The 26436-nt window shown below is 44.2% G+C and overlaps 1 protein-coding gene across 8 annotated transcripts in view; it reads left to right on the top strand.

The window, feature by feature from the left end:
- LOC140196176 (muscleblind-like protein 1) overlaps positions 1-26436 on the top strand; it is a 322691-nt gene that overhangs the window by 120285 nt on the left and 175970 nt on the right. For 7 of the 8 annotated variants that reach the window (XM_072254940.1, XM_072254936.1, XM_072254944.1 and 4 more), the window contains exon 2: positions 17480-18587. The exons of the other annotated variant lie outside the window; for it this stretch is intronic. In XM_072254940.1, the coding sequence (XP_072111041.1) occupies positions 18414-18587 (174 nt within the window). In that variant the 5' untranslated portion in view covers positions 17480-18413. The remainder of the gene's footprint in view (positions 1-17479; positions 18588-26436) is intronic. 8 annotated transcript variants of the gene reach the window in all.

Below are 26436 nucleotides of genomic sequence, written 5' to 3'. Positions count from 1 at the left end.
ACAGTGAGGTTTCTGACAAAGTGACATTTTGTAGTGGAATTTCCATCACTTAGCCCTGAGATTAAGTCTGGCAAATGTTGCCAGCGGGCACATTCACGTCACAAATGTATTTGCTCACTGCTGAGGAGTGCAGATAGTAAAAGATAAAACTATATTTTAAACACAAGAGATTCTGCAGATGCTGGAAATCTCGAGCAACACACACAAAAGCCTGAGGAACTCAGCAAGTCAGGCAGCATCTATGGTGGGGAATAAGCAGTCGACACTTTGGACCTAGACCCTTCATCAGGACTCATGGGGGCCCTGTCTATTCCATGCCCCTTTTAAACTCATCGGGGCCCTGCCTGCCCCACACTCGCTTAGAACTAACCAGAGCCCTGTCCTTCCCACACTTCTGTCAAACTCACTGGGGCCCTGTCTTTCCCATGCTCCTTTTAAACTAACCAGGGGCCCATCTGTCCCATACTCTCTTTAAGCTCACTGGGGCCCTCATTCTCCCACGCTCCCTTTAAACTTACTGGAGCCCTGCCTCTTCCACACTTCTTTAAATTCAGAGGGACCCTCTTTCCCATACTCCCTTCAAACTCACTGGTGCCCCGTCTCTCCCACAATCTAAAACACCAGAAGAGACAGAAGCAGAATTAGGTCTCTAAGCCCATTGAGTCTGCTCTGCTGTCTCTTTAAACTCATTGGCGGTGAGTTAATTGGCCATGAAACTGAAATAACCAGCACTCCAGGAAACTTCGAAGCAGTAACTTTATTCCTGCCCTCAACTCCCTCTCATCCTGAAACTCAGGCTCTGCAGTGAACTCCGGAACACCCAGTGCAGCATTGATTTGGGGAATTGCAGATTCGTCAAGCATGAATAAGGCCCATGGTGCCAGACTGGGATTTTTGGTAGACATGCCTACATAATCCCATTCCTCTGCTCTCTCCCTGCCACCTGGCATTGAAACATTCAACCAATTTCCATCCAAACATTTCTTTTGTATCTTCATTTTCCAAAGGCCATTCCCTATTGCAACATCGCTAAGTGTTACGTTTTGCAGTTCTGATGAAGTGTCTAGGCTCGGAACACCGACAGTTTATCCCGTTCCGTAAAGCGGCCTGAGTTCCTCCAGCACACGCACAAAATCACAAAATGCTGGAAGAACTCAGCAGGTTAGGTAGCACCAATGGAGAGAAATAAGCAGTTGCTGTTCCTGGTCCAGTCTGTTCCGGACTGGAAAAGAATGGGTCAAAAGCCAGAATAAGAAGATGAGGGAGGAGTACAAACTGGCAGAAGCCACATGAAACAAGGGTGGGTGGGGGAGGAGAGATGAAGTGAGAAGCTGGATTGTGATAGGTGGAAGGGGTAATGGGCTGAAAAAGAGGAATCTGATATAGAAGGAGAGTGGGCCATGAAAGAAAGAGACGGAGGAGGAACACCAGAGGGAGGTGATGAGCTGATCATGAGGGCAGAAGAGGAGAAGGAAAGGAGTGAGTGGGTAACCAGAATGGGGAATGGAAAATGAGGGAAGGGTGGGGAGGAAAGGGGCAGGGCAGGGGACACTAGAAGTTGGAGAAATCAATGTTCATGCCCTCAGGTTGGAGGCTGCCCAGATGGAATATGAGGTGTTGCAACCTGCTCCAACCTGAGACTGGTGTCATTGTGGCAGCAGAGGAGACCATCATCAGGCATGTGAGAGTGGGAATGGGAAGTTGGAGTGAAATGGGTGGCCACCAGAAGATTCTGCCTTTTGTGGCGGATGGAGCAAACATGCTCAATAAAGCCGCTCTTCACGGCTGCTTCTCCTCAGCTCCTCATGACTCGGTGGGTCAACGCCTTACGGTGCCAATGATCAGGGAGTGATTTCCGCCCTCTCTGTAAGGAGTTTGACCACATGGGTTTCCTCCAGGTGATCTGGCTTCCTCCCACATTCCAAAAGATGTATGGGTTAGGGTTAGTGACTTGTGGCATGCTGTGTTCGTACCGGAAGTGTGGCGAGACTTGTGGGTTGCTCACAGCAAGATCATCGCTGATTTGATGTGATGCAAGTGACACATTTCACTATATATTTCGATGTTTCAATGTTCATGTGACAAATAAAGATAATCTCTTTAAAAAGCTCTGGTAAACCTCCCCAAAATTGCCCCTTCCATTTAGGGACGAATCCCAGCTTCGCCATGCACTTGGTGATGGTAGTTAAATTTCAAGTTCAAGATCAAGTTCAGATTTATTGCTATCTGACTGTAGGCATATACAAATATATGAAACAATGTTCCTCCACACCATGGTGCACCCACAAAACTTATATCACACATAGCATATAAAACAAAATAAAATAATAATAATAAAGGCATCCGTTAGACTTGCGAGACCATGGATCTGCGCCTGGAAAGTCTTCACTCTCCAGGGTGCGGGCCTGGGCAAGGTTGTATGGAAGACCAGCAGTTGCCCATGCTGCAAGTCTCCCCTCTCCACGACACCAATGTTGTCCAAGGGAAGGGCATTAGGACCCATACAGCTTGGTACCAGTGTCGTCGCAGAGCAATGGGTGATTAAGTGCCTTGCTCAAGGACACAACACGTTGCCTCGGCTGGGGCTTGAACTCACAACCTTCAGGTCGCTAGTCCAATGCCTTAACCACTTGGCCACATGCCCACACACCAAACAAAATATTACCATAAATAAGTTAATAAAGTATAACTCAAAATGCGTGTAGTGCACAGCTAAACAGTAAATAGTAAACAGTGGAGCATATGGTAAACAGCACGCTGTCCTTGCGATGAGCCCTCAGTGATGGCAGTAGGATAATCATTAGTTTCACAGCCTGAGGGAAGAAGCTGTTACCCAGTTTGGCAATCCTCATCCTAATTCTTCTCTACCTCCTCCACGATGGTAGTGGGATGAAGAAATTATGGAATGGGTGGTAGGGATGTTCATCAATATTTTGAACCCTTCGCCTGCAACGTTCCCGATAAATGTCACAAATAGAGGGTGGGAGATCCCGGTGATCCTCGCGATGGTTTAAACCATCCTCAATTGGGGCTCGCGGTCTGATGCCTTGCAGCTTCTGTACCATGCAATGATGCAGTCATACAGGACACCCTTGAAGTTTTTGCCCATTTCATCAATAATTGTGGCTTGAAGGCCAGTTTGCGTTGGTCCTTTCGATAAAACCATCAGCAGTGGCCTTGCACTTTGAACTAAAGGTACAGACTGTGACAGTTGCATTGATTCAGTGCGTCAAGGCATTACTTAAATGGGTGGAACAGTCAATAATTAAGGTTTTATCAAACCTGCAGCAATATCACAAAACAAAACATGAATTGCTTTCATTCTCAAAAGCCACTTTATCCCGGAGCCTCTGACACTTTGTTCTCAATGACCAAGTTAATGACACAGGAAAAACAAATCTATCATGTCTGTCATTACATTGGGTGGTCGAGGATGGCTAATGGGATAGTTATAGCTTCTCTTTCCTTGCAACACCACTTTGCATCTTCAGTTATTCTGAATTGCTGGTGGTTCTCAGTTCCCTGATTCACTTCCATCACAGTCTGTCAGATCCTGATGTTCCCTTTCTCTATTCTGCTGTCTGCAGTGTGGATTTCTTCCCCTGTCATTATAGTGCTGATGGGAGATAGCCAGTCAAACACAAGACATATCACTGAATCAGGATCGACTTTATTATCACTGACCTACACGTGGTGGCCATTTTATTAGGTTCCTCCAGTAACCCTAACCCTGTATATTCATGGTCTTCTGCTGCTGTAGACCATTCATTTCGAGGTTTGACATGTTGTGCTTTCAGAGGTGCTCTTCTGGACACCACTGTTGTGACGTGTATTTATTTGAGTGACAAACAAGAGGAAATCTGCAGATGCTGGAAATTCGGGCCACGCACACAAAATGCTGGTGGAACTCAGGAGGCCAGGTAGCACCTTTGGAATAAGGTGGAGCATGTGCTACACCTGCCCCTACACCTCCTCCCTCACTACCACCTAGGGTCCTAAACTGTTCTTCCAGGTGATGCGACACTTCACCCATGAATATGTTGCAGTCATTTACTGTGTTCGGTGCTCCCACTGTAGCCTCCTGTACATCAGTGAAACCTGACGTAGATTGGGAGATGGCTTCACCGAGTGTCTACGCTCCATCCACCAGAACAAGCGGGATCTCCCAGTGGCCACCCATTTTAATTCCACTTCCCATTCCCATTCCAATATGTCCAGCCATGGCTTCCTCCACTGTTGTGATGAGGCCACAGTTAGGTTGGAGGAACAACATCTTATATTCCGTTTGGGTAGCCTCCCACCTGATGACATGAACCTCTCACCTGATGACATGAACCTCGATTTCTCAAACTTCTGGTAATGTCCCCCAACCACCCCCCCCCCCACATCCTTCTCCATTTCCCATCCTCTTTTCCCTCTCTCACCTCATCTTACCAATCAACTTCCCAGCTCTTTACTTCATCCCTCCCCCTCCAGGTTTCACCTATCACCTGGTGGTTCTCTCTCCACCCCCCAACCTTTTAAATCTACTCCTCAGCTTTTCTCTCCAGTCCTGCCGAAGTGTTTTGGCCCAAAATGTCGACTGTACTCTTTTCCATAGATGCTGCCTGGCTTGCTGAATTTCTCCAGCATTTTGTGTGTGTTACTGTCTCCTTCCTGTCAGCTTGAACCGGTCTGGCCATTCTTTTCTGACCTTTCTCATCATCAAGGTATTTTCACCCACACAACTGCCACACACTGAATTAATTTTTTTTTGATTTTTGCAGCATTCTCTGTAAACTCTACAGACTGCTGTGGGTGGGAATACCAGATCAAAAGGTTCTGAAATTCTCAAACCATATGTTCTGGCACCAACAATCATTCGACAGTCAAAGTCACTTAAATCACATTTCTTCACCATTCTGATTTTTGGTCTGAACAACAATTGAACCTCTTGACCATGTCTGCATGTTACCACATGATTGGCTATTTAGATATTTGCAGTAATGACAGGTGTACAGGTGTACCTAATAAAGTGGCCACTGAGTGTAAGTGATGCGATCGTTGTTTTGCAAGGCAGAAAAACAACAATAAGTTATAACATAAAATAGTGTAGTGCAAAAGAAGAATAATTAGGTTGTGTTCATGGGTTCCTGGAGCACTGAGCAATTTAACGGCAAAAGGGATGAAGCTGTTCCTAAAACATTAAGTGTGAGCCTTCAGGCTCCTGGATGAGAGCACTGAAGATTTTAAATTTTTTTCAGTTAGTTCTATTGCATCACCGACATTTATGCTCATTCCCAATCGTCACTGATCTCTGAAGGCAATTAAAGTCAAGTACGTTGGTGAGCCTGGAGTCATTAGTCTTAGAACACAATGAATATCAATTGTCAGATAAATGACAAAATTACATTTATGAAACAGCTAGGTACACTTAGTGGCCACTTAATTAGGTACACCTGTACACCTCATTAAAGCAAATATCTGTTCAATAAATTTAATCACTAGAGTCAATAAAAGACCGCACCACACGAACAGACAACCATCGTGCAAAAACAATAAACTGTGAAAATACAAGAGGAAAATACAAGAAATAGTAATAATAATAATAATAATAATAATAATACAAAATAAGCAATAAATATCAAGAATATGAGATGAAGAGTCCTTGAAAGTGAATTCATAAGTTGTGGGAACATTTCAATGATGGGGCAAATAAAGTTGGTTCAAGAGCCTGATGGTTCAGGGGTAATAACTGTTTCTGAACCTGGTGGTGTGACTCCTAAGACTCCTGAACCTCCTTCCTTATGACAGCAGTGGAAAGAGGAGGCTTTTGGACAGACACATGAACATGCAGAGGAATGAATGGATATAAATCATTTGCAGGCCGAATAGATTGGTTTCATTTGGCATTCCGATGGGCACAGGCATCATGGGCCTGTCCCCCTGTTGTATTGTTCCGAATTCTTTGGTGTTCAAAGCTGCCCAAGAACTCACAAATGGTTGGGTTCAGTTTGACTTTATTTATCTAGAGCCCCAGCACCGTTACAGGCTTTTCCAACCCAATGGACCAAGCCACACATTTACACTCGTGTGACCATTGAACCTGCTAGCCCGTATGGCTTTGGAACGTGGGAGGAAACCCATGCAGTCATGGGGAAAATGTTCAAATGACAGCATCTGGAATTGAACCCAGGTCCCCAGGCCACTGGCACTGTAATAGCAATACGCGAACCGCCAGGCTACTGTTCCACCCCAAAATTACACAGGGACTTTATTGCTTGGAACTTAGAAGATTGAGAGGAGATTTGATGGAGGTGTACAAAATTATGAGGGGTATAGATAGGCTTTTTCCACTCAGGTTGGATGGGACTAGAACTAGAGGTCATGGGTTAAGGGTGAAAGGTGAAAAAGTTTAAGAGGAACATGAGAGGAAACACCTTCACTCGGAGGTTCATGGGAGTGTGGAACGAGCTGCCAGTGCAAGTGGTGCATGCGAGCTTGATTTCAATGTTTAAGAGAAGTTTGGATAAGTACATGGCTGGTAGGGGTATGGAAGGCTGTGGTCCTGTTCAGGTCAATGGGAGTAGGCAGTTTGAATGGTTTGACATGGACTGGAGGGGCCAAAGGGTCTGCTTCTGTGCTGCGCTTTTTTATAACTCTATGGCTGAAAGTTGACGAAGCCACAGTTGTGCTTAGTTTTGGACTTGTGGCAGGTGACTAAATTAAAATAGAACCTCTTGCAACCACTATACACTACTGATGGAGGGAATACAGTTTAGGGTGATAGATAAGGGAGCAATCAAGACAATTTCTTTAATCCTGATATTGCTGCACTTGTTGAATGTTGTTTGAGTGATAAACATGCACTTCCGTTATGTTACAGAAAGAAAATTCCAAAACCTTTGTATCCTTGTCTGGAAGTTCTCATCTCTCTAAGGCAAAGATAAATAACTGTTCATTGGCAATTGGTTCATTATTGCCACATGTCACTTCATAAGTGCACAGTAGACAATGTGACCAGACCATAAGACATATGAATAGAGTTAGGCTATTCAGCTCATCAAGTCTGCCTCACCAGTTGATGATGGCTGACTTATTTTTCCTCTCAATTCTCTTCTCCTTCCTTCTCCACATAACCTTTGACACCATTACTAATCCAGAACCTATCAACCTCTGCTTCAAATATACCCAGTGTCTCAGCCTCCACAGCCAACTATAGCAATGAATTCGACAGATTCACAAGCCTCTGGTTAAAGAAATTCCTCCTCCTCATCTCTGGTCTAAATGGACACCCTTCTATTCTGACGCTCACCCAGACGGATCATTCCAAACATAACTACATCGAGGTAGCACCGGTGCAGAATGCTGTATAAAGTGTAACACGCACATAGGAAGTGCAGTGCAGGTAGACAGATAAGGCTCAAGGTTCAAGATGAGGTAAACTGTGAGGTCAAGAGTTCATCTTTATTGTGAAGAAGTCCATGAGAGAGTCTTATAACGATTGGATTGAAGCAGTGCTTGAGCCTGGTGGCTTGAGTTTTCAAAAATTTATATATTCTGCCAAATGGAGAAAGCAAGAAGAGAGAACAACCAAGATGGGGAGTGGTCTGAAATTACGTTGGCTGCTTCTGTGATGTAAATTTGTTGAAGGCCTCACTTATGGTGAATTGTATGCTACCTGGAACCAAGTAATATTCTGCCCGGGAAATCTGCAGCTGATGGCTGTTGTTCCATTCATGTTATAAAACCATGAGACCATGGGCCATTCAGCCCAGCGAGTCTGCTCCACCATTTAATCAAGGCTGATTCACTATGCTATTCTCCTACCTTCTTCCTGTAACCTTTGATACCCTGACTACATTGGAGTCCTGGGAAGGCTTCACTGGATCTGCTTTGCCACTTTTTCACAGAAGCAAGTTCTTATTTTACATTCCAGCTTGGCAGAAGAGACTGCTTTACAGAGAGAGATGAGTGTTGTGTTTTATATGCAGTTACTTACCAAGGGCGCACTGCAGCTGAAATCTCCATTTAGCTGCCTCTGCACTAATGTTGCGTTTTCAGCAGATAAGGTGACCAGGCACCAGAATAATCAAGTCACCGTTACAGGGAACCCAGTGGTCCTGTCACATTGGCAAATTATTCATTTTCCTACTTAGTGACACAGAAATGGCCTAACAGTAACGTAGATCAAGGCATTCCGGACTTTGAGTTTGTACGTCCTCCCTGTGATCACATGGGTTTCCTCCGGGTGCTTCAGTTTCCTCCCACAGTCCAAAGACCTACCGATAGGTAGAATAGTTGGTCATTGTAAATTGTGCTGTGATTAGGCTAGGGTTAAATTGGGGATTGCTGGGCAGAGTGGCTCGAAGGACCGGAAGGGCTTATTCCATGCTGTATCTCAATAAAATAAATAAACTAATGCCTTATCCTCTATTTTAATTGTGCACCCCAATATCACTTCTTTCAACTCAGCCACATCCTTTGATTGTTTAGATATCCAAAAGTCAATTGTTCTTCATTTTGCATATAATCAATGACTGAACCACCATAACCCTTTTGGCACCACCGGGCTCAAGGACAACTTCTAACACAATGTCATAAAACAGTTCAGTGGGCCTGCTATAAAATAAACCACCCTTTGGTATGGATGCAGGGTTGGAAAAAGCTTCAGAGGGTTGCAAACACAGCAAGCTGCGTAATGGGCACTAGCCTCCCCACCATTCGGACATATTCAAAAGCCAATACTCAAGAGGATCCTCACCAACTAGGGTATGCTTTCTTCTGATGACTAACATCAGGTAGAAGGTGCGGAAGTCTGAAGACACACACCCAAATGTTTTAGGAACAGCTTCTTCACCTCCACCATCAAATTTATGAATAGACTAGGAGCCCATGAAAACTACATCACTATTTTACTCTCTTTTTGCACTACCTATCTATTTTTATATTTCGTATTGTAACTGAATATATTTTTATCTGCACACTGCACTTTTGCCACAGAACAACAAATTTCACGGCATGGAGCTTAGAAAAATAGAGGGCTATGCGGTAGGGAAATTCTAAGCAGCTTCTAGAGTAGGTTACATGGTCGGTACAACATTGTGGGCCGAAGGGCCTGTAATGTGCTGGAGATGTCTATGTTCTATGTTCTATGGTCTAACGTATGTCAGTGACAATATGCCTGATTCTGACAAATAAAGATAAATCCTTGATCTTCCCATCATATCGTGGCCCCAGCAGCTAATTGTTTCCCAGCACTGTACTTTATCTGTAGCTGTAAGCTTGCAGACGTGGTCAAGAGGATGATCAGCTGTTGTTCCGACCGAACATCAGAATGGGGAAGAAATGTGATCTGAGTGACTTTGACTATGGAATGATTGTTGGTGCCAGACGGGACAGTGTGAGTATCTCAGAAACCGCTGATCTCCTGGGATTTTCATGCACACTCAGTCTCTAGAGTTTACAGAGAATGGGGTGAAAAACATTTTTAAAAATCTAGTGAGTGGCAATTCTGTGGGCAAAAGCACCTTGTTAATGAGAGAGGTCAGAGGAGAATGGCCAAATTGGTTCAGACTGACAGGAAGGTGACAGTCACTGAAATAACCACATGTTACAACAGTGGTGTGCAGATGAGCATCTCTGAACGCACAACATGTCGACTGTTAAAGCAGAAGACCATAAACATACTCTCAGTGGCCACTTTATTGGATTGAGGAGGTCACTGAGTGTTTCCTGAGTTTATTGTCACGCATGCAGAGGTACAATGAAACTCTCCTGCAACAGCATCGCAGGCCCAAATTCTGTACAGACTAGAAGTCACATTTGAACTCTGTCATTATGAGACAGTGGCTCAGTTAGCTACACTATGCTATTGCCCTCCTTGCTCTCTGAAAAACAATACTTTCCCTCACATCCCCTTCAATATTTGGTCTCAATTTCTAAATTTCGTTCCCTGTTCCTTCAATCAGCTAGTAACAAAAAGCAGTTTCCAACCCATGTCATCCAATTAATGGTATCCTCAAAGTGCAGAATCATCTAAACACATCATTTGATCAACAATTACAGGCAGGTGAATTGGTAAATTGGCCTATTATTGTCATATGTACCAAGTTACAGTGGAAATATTGTGTTGCAAATCATTCATACAGATCAGTTTCTGACACAACAATGCACTGAAGTATTAAAACAATAACAGAGTGTGGGATAAAGCATTACAGTGACAGAGAAAGGGCAGTACAGGCAGACAATGATGTGCAAGGTCACAGTGAGGTAGACTGCGAGGTCAAAAGTCCATCTCATCATACCTGGGAACGATTCAATAGTCTTACAACAATGGATACAAGATTAAAGATTAGCTCTATTTGTCACATGTACATCGAAACATACAGCGAAGTGCGTTACTTGTGTCATACAGGATGTGCTGGTGGCAGCCAGCAAATGTCCCCATGCCTCCAGCGCCAGCGTAGCATGCCCTCACAGCCTAACCCGTGCATCTTTGGAATGCAGGAGGAAACTGGAGCACTCGGAGGAAAACCACACGGTCACGGAAAGAACGTAGAAACTCCTTACAGACATTGGCAAGAATTGAACCCTGACTGCTGGCAGCGTAACACATCACAGTAACTGTCTCGTTACTGTGCCAGGGTAGAAGCTGTCTTTGAGCCTGGTGATACTGGGATGGAAATATTAGGAAGGATGATCAATAGTATCATCAGAACGGAGAATTTCATTTGGATTAAAAGAGAAAGACACAGTGGCCAGAGAGAATTCCAGAGCACGGGATCTGGATGGATGAAGATAAGATTCTCAAACTTCGGGCACAGTGAAAGAATATTACAAGAAGGCGGCTTTGTGTGACATACACTCAGAGGCCACTTTATTAGATACCTCTTGTGCCTAATAAAATGGGCACTATGTGTTTGTTTGTGGTATTCTGCTCTTTGTGATCTCTCTCATTAACAAGGAAATTTCACACAGAACTGCTGCTCAATGGATAATTCAAAAAAAAAATTATGCCAACAATCATTCCCCAGTCAAAGTCACTTAGATCACATTTCTTCCCCGTTCTCATGTTTGGTTTGAACAACAACTGAACCTTATGAACATATCTGCATGCACTTATAAATTGAGTTGCTGCCACATGATTGACTGATTAGATATTTGCATTAATGAGCAGGTGCACAGGCACACCCAATAAAGTGGTCACCATTATCGTTCATTCATTGTGTGCCATGTCGTATGATGTAGGTGATCATGGCCTTTCCATGACCATGATTGTTCTTGGCAATCTTTTCTACAGCAGTGGTTTACGATTGCCTTCTTCTGGACAGTGTCTTTACAAGACGGGTAAACCCCAGCCATTATCAATACCCTTCAGAGATTGTCTGCCTGGCGTCAGTGGTTGCATAACTTGTGATATGCACCAGCTGCTCATATATGGCTTCACATGACCCTGAGTGGGTGGTGTGGTGGGTTGGGGGCTAAGCTGGTGCTACACCTTGCCCAAGGATGACCTGCAGGCTAGCAGATGGAAGAAGTTTAGTAAAGACATATCCCTACCCCGCCACCCATCTAGAGTTATACGACGCAGACACAGGCTCTCTGGCCCAAATCATCAGTGGAGATCAAAGTGTCTATCTGACCTAGTCCCTACTTTCCTGTATTTAGGGCATAAACATCCAAACAATTTCTGTGCATGAACCTCTTCTTTGCAGTCGTACCTGCCTCTCCCAGTTTTTCTGGTGTTTTGTAGAGGAGAGAACAGAAAGGAGCAAAGCCAGTAAACATCCAGGACAAAATCCAATAAAATGGAGACAAAAATAGAATCAGTGGTAATGATCTGTTGTCGAGAGTATTGATCAGTGAGATACAATTGAGATACGAGGAAACCCAACTAGTTCCTATTCTCTGAATGTTTAGAAACCCTCTTTGACCAATTCTTTGGAAAGACAGATCTAATTCCTCAGAAGAAAGGAAACATGATTAATACAGCCAAATATAGACAAGGATAATGTTGCAGAATGACACACATCACTATATGTCCTACCCATATCCTTCCTGCAGACATCCTGAATGCAGCTAACTCTGCCACAAGCCCCATGGCAGATTTTTGTTGACAAAGTCTTATGCATGTACATGTAGCTAGGGTGCCTTAGAGTTTTGCACAATGCAGTACTTGTCAATGTGGAGTAGGGAGCGAGTTTGTAAATCTACTGGGAGCAAATGACGTTGGTGTTGGGAATGGTGAGGGCGGAGGACCACGGGAGGGGTGTGCGACAGATGGCAGAGAAGGAGTGCCGGGGTGGAGGGTTGGCATGGGCACAAACACACCCAGCCCTCAGACACCGAGTCTAGGTCACTTGATTCCAAACAATCGGTTTATCGATCGTTACGTAATGTCTCTCTGATGCTTCCAGCTCCCTCCCCACTCCTTTTCTCCTTTACTCAACCATGATTCCCCTGTCTCTGTCCCCTGCCCACTCTCAGTCCACAGTAGAGACCCATATCAGAATCAGGTTTATCATCATTCACATATGTCATGAAATTTGTTCTGTTTTGGTTGTCGCTGTGCAGTGCAATGCATTAAATTGCTACAGTACTGTGCAAAAGTCTTCGGCACCCTAGCTATATAGAGGTATATGTGCCTAAGACTTTCGCACAGTACAGCACATGTGAACTTATTATCTAAGTATGAGACTACGGTACAGGATATATGAAAAGGTAATTGCTGGGATCACCATTATATAAACCAGAGTACACAAAAGGGTGTTTCAGGGTGCATTGAAGGATGGCCATATTTTAAAGATTAATGATTAAATATTACAAGGAGTGATTAATAAGTTCATGGCCTAAGGTAGAAGGAGTCAATTTAAGAAAACTTAACACATTTATTTTTCAACATAGTCCCCTCCTACATTTACACACTTAGTCCAGCCGTCATGGAGCATACAGATCTTGGACCTCCAGAAAGAGCCCACAGCAGGGGTGATTGATAAGTTTGTGGCCACGGGTAGAAGGAGATGAGTTATACCACTCTCGTTACATGCACATGCAGTTCAACTCTGAGTGAGTATACAGAAAGTTAATAACTCATCTCCTTCTACCTTAGGCCACGAACTTATCAATCACCCCTGATGCGTTATTAACCTCAAACTTTCTGCATAATGCAAATGTAGGAGGGGACCCTATTGAAAAGTAAATGTGCTAGGTTTTCTAAAATTGACTCCTTCTACCTTAGACCACGAACTTATCAATCACCCCTCGTAGCTTTATTTGTCAATGTACATCGAAACTTTGAAACATGCAGTGAAATGTCCTGTTTGCATCAATGCCCAACAGAGTCCAAGGATGTGCTGCGGACAGTCCGCAAGAATCTGCATGCTTCTGTTGCCAATGTCACATGCCCCCAATTTACTAGCCCTAACCTGTATGTCTTTGGAATATGGGAGGAAACAGGAGTACCCGACCCGAAGGAAACCCACACAGTCACTGGGAGAACGTACAAACTCCTTACAGACAAGGCAGGAATTGAACCTCATTCTTAAAGCTGGTGCTGTAGGGTGTAACTGTTGGAGTCACAGAAAACATTCAGCATAGCAACGGGCCATCCAGTCCATGCCAAACCACTTGAGCTGCCTAGTCCCATTGACCTGCACTGACCAGCCCTCCTTCCCTCGACTACCAATGTCCCCATCCAAGTTTCTTTTGAATGTTGAAATTGAAATCACATCTACCACTTGTGCTGGCGGCTCGATATCACCAACCTCTTATTGAAGAAGCTCCCCCCCTCATGTTCACTTTTCTCCCTTCACCCATGACCTATGTTTGTAGTCTAATCCAACTTCAGTGGAAAAAGCCTGCTTCCATTTACCTATCTATACCCTTCATAATGTTGTACTATGCTACCATGCCAACAGCTTCAGGTCATGAGTGGACAATATGGGGTGTACCAAAGAAGAGGTGGGTGGGTTTTAGTGTCCAGTACAGGATGGCCCCTGGGTGACATCTGTGTTGTACACTTCAATGTGTACAGTGCTGTTGGCTGACAATGTGCTCAGCATGTTCCTGGATCACAAGGATTTTTGTTTAATTCAATTAATAGGCCTAATGCCAAATAATTATGGAGATAAAATAATAAGTATGAGTTTGAGGATTGAAATTTCATGCAAAATAAGCAGTTGATGCAAATATAATCCAATTAAGTAGATTAAATTTAGTTAATAATGGAAAGCCAATCAGTTACATCAGATTAAGTTGGTGCTGGTTTTAAGTGTGACTGGAGCAATGGATATAATCCCTAGGTGCAGGGGGAGCTATTGATGAGGTGGAAATGAAGGAAAAGGGTGGGTGGCCCAGAAATAATTGGCACTTCATCAATAGTGCAAAGCCAGAGCAGTCTCGGGCAAGATTCTGGCTCAGATTTAGCTTGTAAAGTTTGTAAGGATGACTTTGGGGAGTTAGAGGTCAGGTTCAGGTTTAGGACAGAGGAAATCTTCACTTCAGGCATCCTCTCTACACTCGGAGGCCACCCGAGCTGGAGGTCAGAGGGCTGGACAGTAGATGCTCCCAGATTCGACTCTGGAGTTCAAGGTCTTCAGTTAGTCCAGGGGTTAGTACCAATGATCGGAGCCCAAAGGTTGATCGGAAGTCCGGAGGTTGGAATCCAATGCCTGAAGCTTGGAGTCTGGAGGTTGGAGGCCAGACCTGGTCCTGGAGGACTGTCCATCTGCAAGGGAAGGTGGGAGGGAAGGAGGAAAGGATCTTCTTTTGCCGTTGCTGTTTTTCTTTTCTGTATTGTTCTGCCGAGCATTGGGGGAATGCTCTGTCGGTGCTGGAATATGTGGTGAGACCACATGCCCAGCGCGTATTTGGATTGTGTTGGTTGCTAACGCAAATGACACATTTCACTGTATGTTCTGATGTCCATCTAATAAATGAATCTGAATCAGAATCTGTCCTTTAAACAAGTCTGGAGTCCTTTGTAAGGGCTGGAGTGGGACCAGGAACAGCTCATGTGGGGAAATCACACAGCTTCAGGAGATAGCTATCCTCAACAGCAGAAATGAGCTGCTGGTGGAAAGCAGCAGGTCAAGCAACGTCTGTGGGGGCCGAAGCATGGTCAGTGTTGAGGGTCGAGACCCAGGCTGTGAATATGAGTGAGAAAGGAAACACTTTCCTCCAGGGTGTCCCAAAGCACCCGGAGCAGTGAAATTTGGTCTGCGTGTGCGAAGCAGCTATCCCCGCAAGCACAGGAAACTACCACAATGCAGCAGTGGTTGAAAGGTTATGAGGGTTAGCAGGAATACAGCATAAAGGTGAAGAATAAAACCAGCCATTAATGACGACATCAGTCCTAACGCATCCAAGGTCAGATAGTCTGATCTTTTGGGCCTTGTTGGCAATGATACTCAGCAATGACGACACCAGTCCTAACGCATCCAAGGTCAGATAGTCTGATCTTTTGGGCCTTGTTGGCAATGATACTCAGCAAGTTGAATAGAAATTTGCTCTTCTATCGTAGGATCTGTTAGGTCAAAATGAGAGGCAATGGATTCAATTGGAGTCTGGTTTGTTATTACTGACTTCTGTTACGTTGTTTTGTGGCAGCAGTAGAGTGCAAAAATATAGCAATTGCTTCCCAGCGCTCTCCGTAAGAGGTTTGTACATTCTCCCCGTGACCATGTGGGTTTCCTCCGGGTGCTCCGGTTTCCTCCGGGTGCTCCAGTTTCCTCCCACATTCCAAAGACGTACGGGTTAGTAGGCTAGTTGGCCATATGGGTGCAGTTGAGCAGAGCCAACTCGTTGGGCTGGAAGAGCTTGTTACCGTGCTGTATCTCTAAATAAATTTTTAAAAATCATCAAGTACAAGAGATACCTAATAAAATGGCCACTGAGTGAATCTATCGTCCCTTAAACTGGGGAAGCCATTATGAGATAACCGTCATGGTGGGTATGCTGTTACGTGTTGACCAGACCAACAGCGTTTCCTTCCCTGAAGGACTTTGGTGAACCAGACCATTTTTTCTTACAACAGTCCAGCTGTTTCATTTAGACTCTCCTTACTTTGTAAGTCTCTTTTTTTATTTAATTAACTTAAGTTAAATTCCCCGGCAGCCGTGGTGGGATTTGAACTCACGCCTCCGGATTAATGAGGTTAGCTTTCCTGCACCCCCCCCCCCACCGCGCCTTCTGATCCACGACATTAACCACTACCCTACTGTAATCCTACGCAGTCGCTCATGGTGATAGGGGTGGGGTTGGGATGAGCTTAAAAGCACACAGCCTTGCTAGCATCAGTTGTCTTGCTTAATTTTTAATGCCACTGTAATGGAATCACATTTTCCTTTGGCAGCCCTTGGATTTTGCCAGCCAGTCAGACAGCACTGTGATTCCTCTGTTCCCCGTTTAACACGAGCCTCACTGCGGAAAAATAAGAGGTCACCATAAAGGCAGCTTTTGTTAATATCTGACTTGGCTGTGATGTATTAAGAAAAAAAAAGTGATCACTGACTGAATGGAGCAGTTTATAAGTCGATGTACCACCTCCAGCCTGTGGGACTTCATTTGGTTTTGGGGTCTGCGGTGGGGGTGGGGGGGGGGAATGATAGAGGTTGTGGGTGGGCTACGGGTGAGGATGGGGGAGCAAGGGGAGAAGAGAATGTAGCATTCACGGCAGTCCCCTTCTTCTCTCTCTCTCCGGTGTATTCCAGACGGTAGAAGCTGTTACTGAGTCCGTGCCTCAGGCATTTGCCAACTTAACTGCAGACTCTGCAGTGTTTGGTTTGACCTCTCTGTGTGCGTGTGTAAGTGTGTTTCGCTTGTGTCGGCGGTTGTGTGCGCGTGCGCAGGCACCACACGTGTGCGTGCACGCAGGAGCTGTGTGCGTGCGTGCACGGGAACGCGAGCCTGCGGCGGCTGCAGACGCGAACGCGCGAGCGAGAGTGCCAGCATGCTCGGCATGGGCACGCGTGTGCGTGCGTGCGTGTGTGTGCGTGCGTGCATGCGAGAGAGAGGTTCTGCAGGTGCTTTGGCCCTTGCTCGAAGCTGGTGAAACACTAACACGGATTAATCAACTAACCGCATGTTGGGTGGTTACAAAAGGCAGCAGGGCCCACTGCATCCAAGGGACATTCTCTGCGCTTTGCAGCACAGCTGCCTATGTGTCTCACAGGCGCAACCTTTCATGTGACAGCCCACACTGCTGGCACCCTGCCCGAACATCGCTGCAAGCTCTCCCTGATTGTCATCTCCCTATCATGCATTGCTTCACTGGGGGGGGGGAACCAGCCCATTATTTTAAAGATGTCCATCAACTGGCTGCATTATGCTGCTCTGTAAGTATTTGTTTGTGGTTTTGCCGCGTATGCAGGTAGACTTGCCTCTTGCATGTTACTTCCATCTTGACACAGGAAGGGTTTTTAATTTCCTTGGTTTCTTTGTGTGGGAGAGGAGTTAAATGCTGGTTGGTAAAATGTTGATATATCTGTTTCTCCTACAGGTTGGTACTGAGAAGTGCCTTTCCTGGAATCTCTGCTGCTTGGAACAGCTTCTAGGGCAGTCTCTGCTTTTTTTTGCCTTGCTTGCTACCAGCTAGACTGCGTCAACCGCACATCCATCCCCTCCAGCTTTAGAACGACTGGCCGCCCCCCCTTACCCCTGTCCTCTTTCCCCTTCACCCCCCCCTTCCCCTTCATTCCCACCTTAAAGAGAGAGAGAGATAGAGGGAGAGAGGGAGAGAGAAGTAGAGTGAAGGAAGAACTATTCACAGTATATCAGGCTGGCATTTCTCCTCTTGCTATGTTACTGTAACGAGCAAAGAATTATAACTTTACAAAACAAATCAACTCTTCCGGAAAGATCCACCTGAGACAAACTAAGGGAATTACGAGAACATAAAACAGAAAATCGGATCGCTTTGAATTTCTGCAAGCGGACTGGCAGACTCATTGAAACCGATTGCTCACATCACTTGCCAAATCAACTGGTTCGATATTACATTTTTGGATTGATCTACTGAAAGCAACTGGGCAACGCGCACTCAGCAAAAAAAAAAAGGTCATCCCAATTCACTGGATTCAAAGTGGCCTTCAAGTAATGCATTACTGAGGATCCGAAACCCATTACAGTTTTGGTGTATATCTGCCTGCCATTTTTTCAGTGGAAGTATAAAGAAAAGAAAGCTTTTTGTTGTTAAAAATTGAATTCACTTCAAGAACACCTCGCCCCGCTAATGCCAGGAGATTCCTCACAGGAGAAACGTACCCGTGGTGATCTTTACGGCAAAATAGTCATCGAAACGTGAAGGAGTATTCTCTTAATTCCTTCCTTACCACCAACAACCCACCAAACAAGCTCAAGAGCTTTCTTTGACCGACCCACATTGCACCGCAGTCTGCCTGTTAACCTCCTGGGATATCTGTTCATTCACAAACATGGCTGTCAGTGTGGCACAGATACGGGACACAAAATGGCTGACGCTGGAAGTGTGCCGAGAATTCCAGAGAGGCACTTGCTCCCGGCCCGACACGGAATGTAAATTTGCACATCCTTCCAAAAGCTGTCAGGTGGAAAATGGACGTGTCATCGCCTGCTTTGACTCGCTGAAAGTAAGTGCAGAAATGGCCTTCATTCTTTGTTAATTGTTGCGCGGGAATGAGCGTGTTTACTGTCACACGCGTGTGTGTGTGTGTGTGCATGTGTGTGTGTGTGTGTGTGTGTGTGTGCGTGTGTGTGTGTAAGTGCAAGCTTCTGTATTCTGGGAACTATGCTAGGTGAAGCTTCCAATCGCTCCTGAGTATTCTGAGAGAAATTGGCATGGTCACGAAACATTGATTCCATTACAGATGAGTCACTGTTTATGTTATGCCGTACTGAGCGAGGTTTTATACTGATGTCATGCAATGATTGCAGGGGTGAATGGCGAGATTATAAGTTATAATGGACAGTGATATTGTTGACGTTAGAGTGTGTGTTAACTAAGGGCCCCCTTTCTTTGAGAAAAAAAATCTGCCCAGCATTTTCTTCTGTGAATAAGCCTTTTCACCCCACACAGTTATTTTGAACGTCTACGTGTTGTGTCTAGATTCTGAACAACGACAGATGTGTGCGTGCTCCTGGCATCAGCTGGAACTGCTTGGTTAAAAGACTGGTGACAGTCAAAGCATTACAGGGCTGGTTAACACCATTGCATCTGGATCAACTCTTTTGGCTTTGGGAGTGATACTACCTGAGGAGACCCCACTGTAACAAGGCTGGGCCATTCAGCCAGATTTTGGGCTTTTATGCACTAGAGAGTCATAGAATGCAGAAGCAAGCCCTTTGGCCTATCTAGTCTGTGCTGAGCTATTATTCTGCCTAGTTCCATCAACCAGCACCAATACCATAGCCCTCCATAAGCCTCCATTTATCTATCAAAATTTCTCTAAAACACTGGCAGCTCGTTCCGCACTCCCACCAGCCTCTGAGTGAAGAAGTTCCTGCTCATGTTCCTCTTAAGTATTTCGCCTTTCACTCTCAACCCATGAGCTCTAGTCTCACTAAACCTCAGTGGAGAAAGGCTGCTTGCACTTTATTCATTGGAAGGTAGGAGACTGAGAGAGCACTGTAGAGGGATGAATAAAATCATGAGGGGCATAGACAGGGTCAGAATCAGAATCAGCTGTATTATCACTGACATATGTTGTGAAATCTGTTGTGTTGCAGCAGATGTACGTGGACACTATTTAAAAGACACCTGGACAGGTACACGGATGGGAAAGGTTGAGAGCGGTATTGGAAAATGGGACAAGCTTTAGGGTATCTTGGTCAGCATGGAAGTGTTGGCCCAAAGGGCCTGTTTCCAGGCTGTGTGATTCTGCGAGGGCAGGCCGCATAGACAGAAATTGAGAGGCTTTGTTCAGCGAAAAGCTAAAATGTGCTAAAAGAAATGGAAAGTCTTTCATCTATTTTTCATTCGGTTTCAACCCAAGGAACAACAGTGTAGTTAATAAGAGAAGTCCCAGTTAATCCCCTTCTCAAAGGAAAACCACCTCTCAATAGTTGAACTTACCTATTAATACTGAGTAATGATGACTGCCCTCTATGGATGTCGGGGCAACACACAACTTCCCTAGCTGTTGGTTGAATATTTTTAGAGCAGTATGAGAGGTTGGAACTAAGGTGATTCCATTAATAGGCGTCTTCATCCAGTTGGGTTTTGAGTCAGTGGAGTGCCATATGTGAAGAGGCCATGGTTGTAAGGTCAATGCAGGTACTCACAAAACGGGTCTGTAGGTGGAGCAGGAGTTCCCTCTTCATACTTCCTTGCAAAACAACAAGCTCAAGGTTAGTGAGATGATGACTAGTGGGCATCTTAGCGCTGTAGTTAACTAGTTAGCTGTTATTACCTGCTAGGTGGGTTAACTTGATGAGGAAAAGAATTAGAGAAATTTTCGGCAGAGAAGTAGGTCATCCAAGCCCTCAACTCCGCACTGATCTGCAAAAGAGTGAAGCCTCTTTCATACAGAGACCACAAGAGATTCTGCAGTTACTAGAAATGGTGGGCATAACACACACAAAATGCTGGGGGGACTCGGAACATCAGGCAGCCTCTGTGGAGAGGAAGAAGCAGTTGATGTTTTGAACCAATAATAGTGTGATTACTTGAGTTGAGTGCGATGTTCTCCTAAGGATTTGTTTATTGATGGCTTCTCAGCTGGCTGTGGAAGTTGATCCGGGATCTGCATATTGTGGTGTAGCGAGCAAGAGTGGCTCTTGGTAGTGGTTGGGTCTTTTAGTTGATCAGTCTCTCCTTTTGGAGCTGCCGCTTTTTGTCGGCAGCACAATGGAGGTCGATCACATGTAGCACAGCTCTCTCTTGAACAGATTTCCTCCAGCTGTATCTACAGAGTGCAAAGTCTTCTCAGTTTTTAGATGTGACGTTGAATTTCTTCAGACTGATTTGGACCGATATCTTTCATCAGGACTCATATTGAAAGGTGCTGTTGAAGGGCCCTGTATAGAAATATTGACTGTTTATTTCTCTCTGTAGATGCTGAGTTCCTCTGGCATTTTGTATGTGTTGTTCAAGCAGCTTGTCACAGCCTTTCTGACAGGATATTATACCTGTATGTTTTATTATTTGATTCAATGCCAAACACTTCCCCCACCCCCCACAACTTTCCCACAGGTGATCACCTGATGCAGCACCCTCCCACCTAACACAATCAACTGGATGATGAACCTTTCATTGCCTGTTTATATATATATATATATGGACTTGTGCCTTGGAAAGTTTCCAGGGCACGGGCCTGGGCAAAGTTGTATGGAAGACCAGCAGTTGCCCATGCTGCAAGTCTCCCCTCTCCACGCCACAGATGTTGTCCAAGGGAAGGGCATTAGGACTTAGGACTCACACAGCTTGGCACCAGTGTCGTCACAGAGCAATGGGTGGTTAAGTGCCTTGCTCAAGGACACACACACTGCCTCAGCCAAGGCTCGAACTAGCGACCTTCAAATCACTAGACGAACACCTTAACCGCTTGGCCTGTTTGGACAATGGAGAACAACCAAAATAGCAAAGTTCTTGATGGCAGAGGGGCTTGGACACTTTACTTGATGTTTGGCATGGACGTAGTGCGTCAAAGAACCTGTTTCTATCACCATGACAAAAGACTAGAGAAGTGTATCCTGGACAACATGCCCATTGTTCCCTGAAGGCAGTGGGACAGAACGGAAACTTCAGAAGGGGTTCCGCCTGAAACATTATCAGTTTATTCTCCATAGATGCTGAGGTTTTTCAACATTTTGTGTGTTGCTCAGGAGGGTTACCTGCTATTATTGACATGGGAAACAAGGGCAGGAAGATTAAATTGGAACTGTACAGAACATCATTAGGCCCCAACCACCATTCTTTGTAAATATCTGGTCACCACACAACAATAAAGCTGGTACAACACTGCAGAAAGTTCAGAGAAGATTTTTGAGAATGCTGGAGTTTGATACTGATGAAGATAAAAGACTAAGGGAAGGTTTAACTGAGAGGAAGGTTTCTGAATCAGAATCAGGTTTAATATCATTGTTTCATGTCATGGAATTTGGCATTTTAAAACTACAGTACATTGCAACACATGATAATAAAACTATAAATTACAAGAAGAAACACACACATATATATAGATATATAAATAAATGAAATAAGTAGTGTAAAAGTTCAAAGTATATTTAATATCAAAGTATGTAAAATATATGCAACCTTGAACTTCATGTACTTACAGGCAGCCACAAAACAAAGAAACACAATAGAACCCATTTTAAAAATAAGATTGTTTAATTGTGCAAACAATAAAAGTAAGCAAATAATATTCAGAACTGAAGTTCATGGAAGTCAGTACACAGTCACGAAGCCAGCCATTATAGGAGGGATGCTTAGGTTTTGGAGATGCTGCAGAGTAGGATGTTGCCTGGATTAGAGGAAATGTGCTATAACGAGAGTTTGGACAAACTTTGGTTTTGTTTCCTCTGGAGCAGCAAAGGCTGAGGAGAGATCTGTTAGAGAATTTGATGATAATGAGAGGCATAGATAGAGTAGACAAGCAATACCTTTTTCCAATGGTTGAGAAGTCTAATACCAGAGGGCATGCATATAAGGTGAGGGGGAGTAAATTCAAAAGAGATGGAGAGAAAAGAGGAGATTCACGTGAATCATTCTGGGAATGAGGAGTGTTTGATGACTCTGGGCCTGTACTCACCAGAGTTTAGAAGAGAGAGGAAGGATGTCATTGAAACCTATGGAATACTGAAAGGCTTGACAGAGTAAGTGCAGAGATGTTTCCTATATTGGGTGAGTCTAGGACAAGAAGGCACAGCCTCAGAGTACAAGGACATTCATTTAGAAATGAGTTAAAAAAGAATTTCTTTAGCCAGAGGGTGGTGAATCTGTGGAATTCATTGCCATTGACTGCTGGGGAGGCCAGTTCATTGAGAATATTTACAGCAGAGATTGATAGGTTCAAGCAGTGGGAATAGAACCAGTATGATGGAGCTGAAGATGCCAGTAGATTTACAAGTAGATGATGGGCATACATAAATGTAAGGAAGGACAAGCCAATGATTCGGTACAAATGCAGACAGAGCAAAGCATTAAATTTTAAAACAGAGGCAAAATTCTAAAGGGCGAAGAAAGCAGGACTGCAGGTACTGTATTTAAATGCATTTGGAATAAGGTGGATGAACTTGTGGTGCAATTATAGATTGGGCAGTATAACATTGTGGGCACCACTGAGACATCGGTGCAAGAAGGCCAGAGTTGGGAGCTTAAAAAGACAGGCAGTGGCATAAGTGGTGGTGTGACTCTGTTGATAAGAAGTGGAATTACATCTTTAGAAAGAGATGGGTCAGAGGATGTTGGATCTTTGTGGCTGGAGTTAAGAAACTGCAAGGGTAAAAAAACCATTATGGGAATCATATATAGGCCTCCAAATTGTAGCCAAGATGTGGGGTTAAGATTGAAAAGGGAGGTGGAAAAGACTCGTAATAAGGGTAATGACACAATTGTAATGGTGGACTTCAATATGCAAGGGGATTGGAAAAATCCAGCTGGTGTCAGATTGCAAGAGAGGGAATTTGTTGAATACCTATGAGATGGCTTTTTAGAGCAGCTTGTGCTTGAGCCTACTCGAGGAAAGACTATCTTAGATTGGGTTTTGTGTAATAACCCAGATCTTATTAGAGAGCTTAACATAAAGGAGGCAGTGATCATAATATGTTTGAATTCATACTGCAGTTTGAGAGGGAGAAGCACAACTCACATGTATCAGTATCACAATGGAATAAAGGGAATTACAGAGGCATGAGAGAGGAGCTTGCCCAGGTGGATTGGAGGAGGATACTGGCGGGGATGACAACAGAGCAGAGATGGCTGAAGTTTCTGGGAATAGTTCACAAGGCACAGGATAGGTAGGTCCCACAGAAGAAGATGTTCTCAAATTGCAGGAATAGGTAACCGTGGCTGACAAGGGAAGTTATGGACTGCATAAAAGCTGAGGAAAGGGCATATAAGGTATCAAAAGTGAGTGTGAAGTTAGAGGATTGGGAAGCTTTTAAAATCTAGCAAAAGGCAACTAAAAAGTTATAAGAAGGGAAAAGATTAAATATGAGGGCAGACTAGCCAATAATATAAAGCAAGATACCAAAAGTTTTTTCCAATTTTATGAAGAGTAAAGGGAGGTGAGAGTTGATATTGGACTACTGGAAAATGATGCTGGTGAGGTAGTAGTGGAGGACAAAGAAATGGCAGATGAACTTAATGGGTACTTTACATTGGTCGTCACTGTGGAAGACACTAGCAGCGTGCCAGAGGTCTATGAGTGTCAGGGAGCAGGGGTGAATGTCATTGCTATTACAAAGGAAAAAGTGCTAGGCAAACTCAAAGGTCTTAAGGTGAATAAGTCACCTGGGCCAGGTGGACTACATCCCAGAGTCCTGAGAGAGGTTGCTGAAGAAATAGCAGGTGCATTGGTCATGATCTTTCAAGAAAAACTGGATTCTGGCATGGTCCCAGAGGACTGGAAGATTTCACTCCACGCTTTAGGAAGGCAAAAGAAAGAAAATCCAAGGCCAGTTAGCCTAACCTCAGTGGTTGGGAAAGTTTTGGAGTCCATTATTAAGGATGAGATTTTGGAGTACTTGGAGACTAATGACAAAATAAGTCAAAGTCAGCATGGTTTCTGTCAAGGGAAATCTTGCCTGAAAAATCTGTTAGAGATCTTCAAGGAAGTGTAAAGCAGGGTGGACAAAGGAGAAGCAATGGATGTCATTTACTTAGATTTTCACAAGGCGTTGGAAAAGGTGCCAGACATGATGCTGCTTAACAAGATAAAACCCTATGGCATTACAGGAAATATATTGACATGGATAGTGGAATGGCTGACAGGCAGGAGGCAGCGAGTGGGAATAAAGGGGGCCTTTTCTGGTTGGCTGCCAGTGACTATTGTTGTTCCTCAGCTGTCAGTATTGGGACCACTATTTTCACTTTGTTTGTCAATGATTTATATAATGGAATTGATGGCTTTGTGGCAACATTTGCAGATGATACAAAGATAGGTTGAGGGGTAGTTAATGCTGAGGAAGCAATGCAATTGCAGCAGAGCTTAGACAAATTGGAAGAATGGGCAAAAAGGTGGCAGATGGAATACAGTGTTGGGAAATGTATGATAATGCATTTTGGTAAAAAGAACAAAAGTGCCAACTATTATCTAAATGGGGAGAAGGTTCAAATGTCAGATGTGAAAAGGGACTTAAGAGTCTTCATGCAAGACTCCCAGAAGGTTTATTTTCAGGATGAGTCTGTGGTAAAGAAGGCAAATGCAATGTTGGCATTTATTTCAAGGGGAATAGAATATAAAAACAAGGAGATAATGTTGAGCTTTTATAAGACACTAGTCAGGATACATTTAGGGTATTGTCAACAATTTTAGGCCCCATATCTCAGAGAGAAAGTGTTGTTATTGGAAAGAGTCCAGAGGAGGTTCGTGAGGATGATTCCCGGAATGAATGGGTTAACATATGAGGAGTATTTGGCAGCCTTGGGCCTGTGTTCACTAGAATTTAGAAGAATGCGGGGAACCTCATTGAAACCTACGGAATATTGAAAGGACTAGAGAAAGCGGATGTGGAGAGTATGTTTCCTATGGTGGAGTATCCAGAACTAGAGGGCACTACATCAAAACTGAGGGGTGACCCTTTAGAACAGAGGAAAGGAGAAATTTTTTTTAGCCAGAGAGTAGTAAATCTTTGGAAGGCTCTGCCACAGCCTACGGTAGAAGCCATGACCGTGTGTATATTTAAGGTGAAAGTTGATCATTTGCTGATCGGACACAGCATCAAAGGATATAGTGAGAAGGCAGGTATGTGGGTTTGAGTGGGATCTGGGATCAGCCATGATGGAATTGCACAGCAGACTCGATGGGCTGAATGGCCTAATTCTACTCCTATATCTTATGGTCTTCTGGTCATGGGGAGAAGGCAGGAGAATGGGGTTGAGAGAGATAATAAATCAGCCATGATGGGATGCCAGAGAAGACTCAATTGACTAAATGGCTTAATATGGCTCCTCTATCTTATAGTCTTATGGAGATGTGAGGGGCAAGTATTTTACAAAGAGTGTTGGATGCTGGAATGTGCGGCCTGAGGCAGATACATTTGGGACGTTTAAGAGACGTTTAGACAAGCACATGAATGTGAGGGAGATGGAACATTATGCACAATGTTTAGGTAAAAGGAGTTAGTTTAATTGCCATTTTGATTACTAATTTGATTAGTTCATGACAACATTGTGGGCAAAAGGGCCTGATCCTGTGCCATATAGTTCCATGTTCTACGTTAGTCCATACATTGTCTGCTCATTCACTGTAATCCCTAATTCCATCAGTGACAAAACAGCTAAAGGGTTCTGCCTTGAATATTTTCAGCAGCAGA

Source organism: Mobula birostris, chromosome 4 (genome assembly GCF_030028105.1).
Source record: "Mobula birostris isolate sMobBir1 chromosome 4, sMobBir1.hap1, whole genome shotgun sequence".
In the NCBI taxonomy this organism is placed as follows: domain Eukaryota; kingdom Metazoa; phylum Chordata; class Chondrichthyes; order Myliobatiformes; family Myliobatidae; genus Mobula; species Mobula birostris.
Note: the sequence above shows the minus strand (reverse complement) of the source record. Positions and strands in the feature narration are given on the sequence as shown.